This window comes from Bufo gargarizans, chromosome 9, assembly GCF_014858855.1.
Source record: "Bufo gargarizans isolate SCDJY-AF-19 chromosome 9, ASM1485885v1, whole genome shotgun sequence".
In the NCBI taxonomy this organism is placed as follows: domain Eukaryota; kingdom Metazoa; phylum Chordata; class Amphibia; order Anura; family Bufonidae; genus Bufo; species Bufo gargarizans.
In genome coordinates, this window is record NC_058088.1 from 111896303 (window position 1) to 111906406 (window position 10104).

Consider the following 10104-nt stretch of genomic DNA (forward strand, 5'->3'; position numbering starts at 1 on the left):
TACAAATATTTTGTATTTATGCTAAAGTTCTGTGGTTATGAATGAATACATCCTGCATATCAGATATTTACATTACAATTCATAACAGTAGCAAAATTAGTTATGACGTAGCAAGGAAAAAAATGTAATGGTTGGGGGTCACCACAACATGAGGAACTGTATTAAGGGGTCACGGCTTTAGAAAGGTTGAGAACCACTGACATAGGCTTATACAAATATTGCATATGGTAGTTCAAGTGTACTCTTTAAAATCCCCAGTAATTACAAGAAAACTTTCCAAGGGTGCATTCACACTGCTGGATCTACAAAATACAGATGTGGTCCGTGTCGCATCCACATTCTCTTGCAGACTCATTGACCTCAATGGGTTTGCAGTCCGGAAAAGTATAGAACAGGTTCTGTTTTTTTCAGAACGGACATACAGATGCGCACAGTGCTCGGACGGCATCCATCTGCTGTTCGCATTCATATGTCTGTTCCACAAAAGATGTCCCATACTTTGCTGCAAAATGCTGACCCATTGAAGTCAAAGCCAATAAGGGATCCAGCAGATAGGAGTTTTTCCTATATATATATATTTCATTCCCTTTCAACCTACTTCTTGCTTTGGCTCAAAAAATGCAATGTCTGAACCCACCCTAAGAAAGGAAAGCAAGGGTGAGGTCCTACTAAACCTTTTAGTTTCATATTTTTTGTGTGTCTGTGTGTGGCAACAGAAACAGGGCAGGCTCTTGCTTTGCATTTTCAGCTCCTTGCATATCGTGCATTGAAATTTTTTCTTGTCCCCTTTTTAACTACAAAATATTGCATATAATAAAATATTTTTTTTTGAAAATTTACTGCAGCAGATGTGGTAACTGTGAGCTGTCTGTGACACTTTCTAGATTTTCTACCATCTGTATTACACCTTCAATTTGGTCCTCCTGTAGGACGTGTCTAGCATTGGACAAAAATTTCTTCAGTAGAGATTCTCGGCTCAGAGGTTTTCTCCAGTGCCCATAAAAAGTGTGACATTTTTCAATCATCACGTCTCCATTTTTCAGCAGCAGGACCACTTCTCCATACATCTTGTCAAAGTTGGCTTCGTTGTCTTGTGGGTGTTCCACTATCACTTTGCTCAGCAGGTTATGGATTTCTTTACGCAATATTTTGTCTTCATGGAAAGACCTGATATTTACTTCACCATCTAACAGTGCAGTGCAGGCATTGAACTGGAAGGAGTGACGAGCCTGATGTTCTGAATCTGGATAGGGTCGGTTAATGTATTTAGAGACTGGAATTCTAAGAACAATTGTCTGGATAGTGGATGGGTCAAATGATCCATATTGCTCTTCAAACCTGCTTCTCGCGGAAACAGCAGCATCAACTATCCAGTGCATTCCTAAATGTGCTGGAAAAGACTTGAAAGCAATGTCTTGCTTCTCAAGAAGAAACTCATACTGCTTTCCTGGTGAGGTGAGAGCCTTAGGCTGGTAGTCACTATAAAAAGCACTAAAACCAGAGCAGCCAGGCACCTCATCAAGTATGAGAGAGTTGGCCTCCATACCGTTAGCAGCCAGAATGGCGGCTTCAAGACCTAACCTAGTTGCATTACCAATGTGTAATGGCTTGGCTAGAGTGGCAGCATTTGCCATTGGAGCACCAGCGAGAGAGGCTGCAATTGCCAGGGCGTGGGTGCATTGATCTTTGTTTAATGAAAGGAGCTTGGCTGAAGCTGCTGCACTTCCCATGGTGCCAACAACAGAAGGTGGATGAAACCTGTGTACAGAAAACATTATATCATGAATTAGTTCCAATTAGCTATAATAGAATTTTCTTATGCAATGGGGATTATGCACTCGGGTGGAGCTCACTACTCACTTTTTAGGAATATTCTTTGCCTCACTAGAAAAACTCATCAGTCTTCCTTGTATTTCAATGCCCACATTGAAAGCTGTCAGGAGCTCCTCACCACTGACTCTTCTGGCATGTGAAAGCATCTGAGACAGAGCCAGAATGGCAGGAAGCACAGCGCCTGATGGATGAGTGGCAGGATGCCATGTGTCATCAAAGTCCATGGAGTGAACCTGTGTGAATAGGGACATCATCTATACAAGCCTAATTCTATGGATCTATTACGTTATTATATTTTCTTTTGCTGTGTATCTTTACTTACAGCAACTCCATTGGCATAGGCTGCCAGGGTTGGTGAGAGCTTCAAACCTTTTTGGCCAAAGACTGAACAGAGGGTAGTATTGCCATGAGCCGAGAAATATAGGTCCTAAAACAATGAATGATATAAACAAGAATATAAATAATATTGATATGCTAGAAGTACAACTATCCAAGATTTAAGCATGACACGGATATAACTGATCCACATATCTCAGGAATAATTACTGACATGCATAATACTTTAATGTGACTCCACCATTTACAGTTTCCCTAGAGATGTATCTACTGCCTTATAACTTCGGCTCAGAAAACAATTTACTGTATTACAAAAGTGATCACAATGGACATACACAGTAAATCCATCTGCACTCATCTCCTTCTAATGTACCCTACATGTAACTATATAGTCACCCAAGACATTCTTTACCTGGCAGTATTTCAGCACAATGTTAAAGACATGTGTTCTGCTGCCAACCAGTCCCACGCAGTGGCGTAGCTATAGGGGTCGCAGCGGTCGCAATTGCGACCGGGCCCCTAAGTCAGGGGGGCCCACGGGGCCCCCCAGGAGAGACAGAGTCCCAGTAAACAATGAAAGTGCTGCTTCAGAACTGTCTGCAGGCAGCGCTAGTGATTTACATACAATTCCGGCTAAGTTCACATAGTGGTGGGGGCAGAGGCAGAGCTTGTGTAGTACGTGCAGGCACATTCAGGAGAGGGCCTGGCTCCGCTCCCGTTGTTAGTGTGTGGGAGAGTTGTGAGCCGGACGTCGATGTGAAGCTGTGCATGCCTGCTGCAGGGAGTGAGTGAGGTGAGGCGGCGTGACCAGCAGAGCTCTACAGAGCAATGGTGCTGGGTGGGAAGGAATGGGGACTGACTGGGAGATACCAGCACAGCAGCCAGCATGAGCGGAGGCTTAACTGATGTGGAAGGGTCGGCCACTCCTGCTACAGGCTGGTAGGGCCAGGGGCCCAGGACCTAGTTGCTAGTAGTCTGTGTATAAACTAGCCAGTTTCTACTGGTTTCCCCAGATTGTGATGGCTTGGGATGGGGCTGGGTTCTACTTGCACTGGGTGAGTGACACTGCTGTAGTGTGGCTGTACAGCATGTCACCTCAGTTTGGGGGGTACACTGCCACTACCTAGTTGCCTCCTGATGTATCCCCGTTTTAGACTTGACTTAGGCTACTTTCACACTAGCGTTCGTCGGTCCGCTTGTGAGCTCCGTTTGAAGGAGCTCACGAGCGGACCCGAACGCCTCCGTCCAGCCCTGATGCAGTCTGAATGGAGCGGATCCGCTCAGACTGCATCAGTCTGGCGGCGTTCAGCCTCCGCTCCGCTCGCCTCCGCACGGACAGGCGGACAGCTGAACGCTGCTTGCAGCGTTCAGCTGTCCGCCTGGCCGTGCGGAGGCGTGCGGATCCGTTCAGACTTACAATGTAAGTCAATGGGAACGGATCCGCTTGAAGATGACACCATATGGCTCAATCTTCAAGCGGATCCGTCCCCCATTGACTTTACATTGAAAGTCTGAACGGATCCGCTCAGGCTACTTTCAGACTTAGAAATTTTTCTAAGTTATTAATGCAGACGGATCCGTACTGAACGGAGCCTCCGTCTGCATTAATATGATCGGATCCGTTCAGAACGGATCCGATCAAGCGCAAGTGTGAAAGTAGCCTTAAAGGGATTCTGTCACCTCTCCTAACTCAAAATCGGATATTAAAGCAGCCATGCACCACAGATTACCTTGAATAGGCTGTGCTCTTCTATCTTGTAATCTGTCCAGTAGTTTAGGAGAAAAACGACTTTTACGATTATGCAAATTAGCACTGATGGTGCCCAGAGGGGCGTTATGTTCCCCTTAGTGTGCCCAGTAACGCCCCTCTTACAGTGCCCAAAAACGCCTTCCTCCTGAATCCCTAACCGCCCACAGCGTCTCATCCCTCTCCTCCCCCTCCCTCACGTCCGAGCGAAGTCTCGCGCAGACGCAGTACCCACTGAGGGCTGCGCCAGTGCGATTTGCTGGAGACTGAGGGCAGGAGCTTCATCCTCGTCACTGGGCATGCGCCGAGCCCAGTGACGTCCGATGCTCGCTCTTCCCTCAGTCTCCTGCAGATTGCACTGGCGCAGCCCTCAGTGGGTACTGCGTCTGCGCGAGACTTCGCTCGGACGTGAGGGAGGGGGATGAGAGGGATGAGACGCTGTGGGCGGTTAGGGATTCAGGAGGAAGGCGTTTTTGGGCACTGTAAGAGGGGCGGTACTGGGCACACTAAGGGGAACATAACGCCCCTCTGGGCACCTTCAGGGCTAATTTGCATAATCTTAAAAGTTGTTTTTCTCCTAAACTACTGGACGGATTACAAGATAGAAGAGCACAGCCTATTCAAGGTAATCTGTGCTGCATGACTGCTTTAAAATCCGATTTTGAGTTAGGAGAGGTGACAGAATCCCTTTAAAGTGTCAACTACTGTACATTCACATAGCTGTGGTGCCACAGGCACGGCAGCGCCATAGCCATGTGAACATAGCAGCCTAAGCTTAAGTCAATTATCACTTTAAAGGGGTTGTCTCATCATAGACAATGGGGGCATATTGCTAGGCTATGCCCCCATTGTCTTATAGGTGCGGGTCCCACCACTGGGACCCGCACCTATATCGAGAACGGAGCCTCGCAAGGTGGTGGCTTGAGGACTCCAGTCCGGCCATCACCAAGCCGGCTCCCCATAGAAGTGAATGGGAGCGTACCGCGCATGACCGGCCACCGCTTCCATTCACTTCTACGGGCTCGACGGAAATAGACGAGCCAGCACTCGGCTATTTTCACCAGCCCCATAGAAAATAAATGGAGAGCAGCTGTACATGCACTTATTGCATTAAAATGTATTTTCTCGGTGAGATTTTAGTTCTGCCATTGGGCATGGTGGGCGTGCAGGGGTCTGGTGGTGTTAGGAAACGGTATTGAGGTAAGGGGGGGCCCAAACTGAACTCTTGCACCAGGGCCCATGAGCCTATAGCTACGCCCCTGGTCCCACGCCAATGTTGTCCAGTATCATACGTTTACTTCTGTGGCGGACGACATCAGACAGATGCTCTGGGCGTGTCCCATTAATAAATGATGCAAAACTGTTTGTGACCGTGTCTTCCAACTGGTTTCCAATAACCACTGAAAATAAAAATACGAATAATTTAATAAAGTTCTATACAGCATGTCCTTCATTGTTGTTTCTTCTCAGCCCATGCATTACTATCATTCTTGTAAAATGAGACTTTGATATAGTCACATTTGTAGGGGCAAACCTAGAACTTTGGGGGGCAACAAGACGATTATTTACCTTTCGCAGCCGACTTGTGAATGTGTCTTGATAGTTCAGGAATTTTCTTGGTGCTCTAGAAAAAAAGAGAAACATTGTAACTGGAATATTTGTAGTCTGCACTCTAACATTTCTTCTTAGGTTACATTAAATATAGAACGCACAGAAGAAATATCGCCACCTTTTTTTTTATAGCAAATAATACTTCCCATACTACTATATGCTATGTCGTTCCTTCTTTATTCCTCCTGTCGATGTATGACAAAATTAAAAGCTGGTTATTAAAATAGGTAAATAGGTTGTGTCCAAGCACAGCCTGACAGTGTCAGCAATGTCTGGACACCCTCAGACTGTGTAGGAACATACCTCTTTGACAAGTGAAATGGTTACACCTATTTGCCAAAATATTTCTACATTTACAGGAGAAATAACAAAGGAACAGTACAACTAAGAAACTTAAGGAAAGTGCTCCAGAATTGTTATATTATGGGGAATATAAGTATTTATTGAAACAAAGATTTCAGGGGAGTTGATGGATCCACGTTACGTGGCATTAATGTGTTATTTAAGCCTTGTCTAGGAGTGTAATAAATACTTGCAGTTTACTGAACTTGCCATACGGCCAATGAGTCACACTTACTAATGGTGTATGATATTTAGAGATTATAACTTAGAAAGAAATCACAATTTGTCACAGTATAGATTTGGGACACCTTTGCTAGAATTACTTTTCTCTTCCTAACACCACCATTATATTGCAGCATAAAGCTGACATGTGGCATTAATGAATCTGGCATATTTTACTATTAAAAAAGCCAAGTTCTCTTCTCTAGACAGTCTTAAAATCTAGCAAGGCACTAAAGGAGATTTTTTTTTTTTTGGTGGTGGAAAAATGGCAATTTAAAATTTATTTGTGTAAACACCCTTACAGTTTAACTATCTGAACAGTTTCTGTTTCAAAAAATTAGAAAGTTACATTTGGGTGTAATGCTTGATCCCACCACTAGATGATGCTCGACCGTCATATGACAGAAAATGCAGGTGATGAAAATATTTAAAAGCATTGAGGGCATATATTTGGGAGATAGAATGTAATAAATACATAGGTAACACTAAAGGTGGTGGGATGTGATCTAATTGGGTTTAAGACCACAGTTTAGTGAGTTTCTTCTTCTCCTACATTTGTACTATCCAAAAGAAGAAAAATAATAATAATATTAATAATAATAATAATAATACTGATTACAACAACATGCAGTTACAGCAAACCTGAACCTGACACTAGACACATGAAATGCACAGTATCTATCTTGCCTTGTATCTAGCACCAAATAAAAAAGAAAAAGGAATTTGAACAAAATTATTTAAAAATCTTACGTGGACAAGGGTGGAAAGCATCTTGAGCACAAGGTGTCTTCTGAGCTGCAGAGTTGAGTTTTGAGTTGTTGTATTGCCGTCTAGTTTCTCTAGTTCTGTCCAGTGATATTTATTCAGTTCTGCACCCTTACATCATTGTCTTCCATTTTTACATCACTGTCATGTCAAAGGAAATTGGTGGAGCTAACCTGGAGTTTACACCCCTCCAGCAGGTGGGGCCTCAGACAGGGGATTTCTGCAGGAAGTAATGTACCTGACGTCTTAGCAAACATGGATCCTTGGTCATGTCACTATAGTCATTATCTTGTAGGTTTCTGTTTCTGAGATTTCTGTTCTTCCTTGTGTCGTCTGCTACAAGTATGATCATCATGCATCCTTACATCATGCCTCACACCTACATCATATCCTTCTTATTAGGCTACTTTCACACTAGCGTTCGGGGCTCCGCTTGTGAGTTCCGTTTAAAGGCTCTCACAAGCGGCCCCGAACGGATCCGTCCAGCCCTAATGCATTCTGAGTGGATGCGGATCCGCTCAGAATGCATCAGTATGGCTCCGTCTGTCCTCCGCTCCGCTCAGCAGGCGGACACCTAAACGCTGCTTGCAGCGTTCGGGTGTCCGCCTGGCTGTGCGGAGGCAAACGGATCCGTCCAGACTTACAATGGAAGTCAATGGGGACGGATCCGTTTGAATTTGACACTATATGGCTCAATTTTCAAACGGATCCGTCCCCCATTGACTTTCAATGTAAAGTCAAAATGGATCCGTTTGCATTACCATGAAGAAGAAAAAAAAAAAAAAAGAAAAAATGTTTTTTTTTTTTTTTTTTTGTTCATGGTAATGCAAACGGATCCGTTCTGAACGGATCTAAGCGTTTGCATTATAGGTGCGGATCCGTCTGTGCAGATACCAGACGGATCCGCTCCGAACGCAAGTGTGAAAGTAGCCTTATAGTTGCTCTGATGCCTCCATAGCAATTTCTGAACTAGTAAAGTTGTTTTACTAGTTTAGAAATCTGAACTAGTAAAATTGCTCAGTACATTATTTTGAATATTACCTATGAATACCTACCTGTGTCATCTGTGCTTCACTGCATTTAATGTAATTTCTGCAGCCCACCACTATTTATGCCTCATTTAAAGGAACACTCTCAACACGTCTATGTAAAAGGAGTGAAAAAAGGTTACAGAGGCTCTACTGACAACTAAACACGGATTGGTGCTCTCTCCAATATGGCAGTACAAATTGCCAAGATATTGGATGTATGTATGAATTCAAAAAATGGAGGGCACTCAGATGGCTGGGTATATATAGGGAGAGTCAATTACGTATATGGTATATAACCTGTTATTTATTACATATAAAATTGCACCATTCAGTGAATCAATAAAATAATCTCACTCAGTATATCAATCGTGGTGTTATAATATTCACAATATAGGATGAGAATCAATGTGTATATCTTTATATAGCTGAAGGAAAGTTATAAAAACGTACATTGAAAAGAGAGGAGACCTACTTATGCAGGTGATCAGTCTGCATATAGGTCCTATATAAATGTGCACTATAAGATGAAGTTAATTTTAAAATTAGATTAAAAAGTTTTTCGCTGGTGTAGGTCCACTTGTATCCTAAAGGAGCAGTCACCGTGAAGAAAAAGAAGAAGGGGGAAGAGAATGTTTCAAAGTTATATATAAATGTATATAAGTGTAGATGCCCCTTCCCCATTTACACATCTACACTTATATACATTTATATATAACTTTGAAACATTCTCTTCCCCCTTCTTCTTTTTCTTAGCCCCTCTCTGCTCCTGGACGCCGCCAATCCTCGCCACCTGCTATTTTCTTCCTCCTGATGTCGGCTCTCGGCTGTGCACCCTGAACTGGCGCGCACAGCATGATGTAACAAAGTGCCTCACGCTGTGCGCAGCCCTGGACGGCCGACAGCCGAGGACCAGGAAGCGGTAAGTACAGAGCCTTCGCCGCTTCCTGGTCCTCCAGTACTAATGAGCACTTCCAAAATGGAAGCGCTTCATTAGTATTCGCCAGCCAGCAAGCTTGATTAGGGTGTGCCCAGGCACACCCGGCACACCCTGTGTGCACTCCTATGAATGGGGTTGCGTTGTTGTCGAAAGGCACTGCAACTCAACAGATGCAAGAAATCCAGCAGGTTTAGATTTCTAGTGATTTTCATGTCACAGCAACTTACGAGTCATAACATCACGCTGCGATATTTGTGTCACAGCCAGTCACAGTGTAGCTTTAACCCTATATAATGGCTCACTTTTTGCATTCATGAAACTTTTTATTTTATTTTACTCTTGCACAGGAAAAAAAATAAAAATAAAAATTTGATCAAATTCAATAAAGCCTTATTCACTCAAGTGTTTTGGTCAGTTATTTCCATTAGTGATTGTAAGCCAATTAAAGGAGTGGAGGCTACACAGAGAAAAGGCACGTTGGACAGATCTGCACCTGTTCTGTGTTTAGAAGGGCACCTGGTTTTGGCTCACAATCACTGATGGAAATCACTGACTGAACACTGACCGTGTGAATAAAGCATAAGGCTTAGTGTCAGGGTATACATGAGGAGTTGTTTAAAGGGGTTTGCAGGATTATAAATAAAAAAAAACTAACAGCAGTAAGTATGATAAAAGTAAAAAGAAAAAAAAAGTATTCCACTGATTAATCCTCTGCTGCTCTGGCAGTCCCTGCTGTTCATTGTTGGTGCCATACATCCATGTGACCACTGCAGCCAGTCCCTGGCCTTGCATTTAAGGTACAAGACTGCTGAGGTGAGTGATTGGCTTCAGTGGTCACATGAGTGTACAGACAAGTCATCACAGGCAGGGAGGACTGAAATGCAGGTGATTAGACAGAAGTATTTTTATCACATTTTTTGCTGTTAGGTTTTTGTTTTATTTTTAATTTTGGACAACCCTCCTAAGCAGGGAAGGCAAGCCTCAAAGATTTCATAAAAATAAGATATGTAAAGTTTGCTAGTTAAGCTAGCCATGCACATGATAAAATTTTGGATGAACCCACTGATATCAGTTGGATATCTGATATTGAAGATCTCGTGTGCAAGTCTGTGCACTTTACCCATATGGCAAATGTCAGGGGAGAGAAGGAGCTCAGCGTGCATGAGCCAGAGGAAATCCTCCTGTAGCCTAATGTACTGTTTTTACCTGAGATTATACTTCAAAGAGACCCGGCCACCTCCCTCAAGCACCACTAAAGGGGTATTCCAGTTTATATAATA

The 10104-nt window shown here is 43.5% G+C and overlaps 1 protein-coding gene across 1 annotated transcript; it reads right to left on the bottom strand.

Moving 5' to 3' along the window:
• Positions 1–274: 274 nt before the first annotated feature.
• On the bottom strand, positions 275–7208 carry LOC122919799 (cis-aconitate decarboxylase-like). The gene is made up of 7 exons (XM_044268986.1): positions 7095–7208; positions 5486–5540; positions 5186–5316; positions 2582–2650; positions 2156–2260; positions 1861–2066; positions 275–1758 (listed from the first exon to the last, which is right to left on the bottom strand). Exons 1-7 carry the CDS (start codon positions 7206–7208, stop codon positions 837–839), a joined length of 1602 nt encoding a protein of 533 aa, XP_044124921.1. The 3' UTR covers positions 275–836.
• Between the last annotated feature and the right edge of the window lie 2896 nt (positions 7209–10104).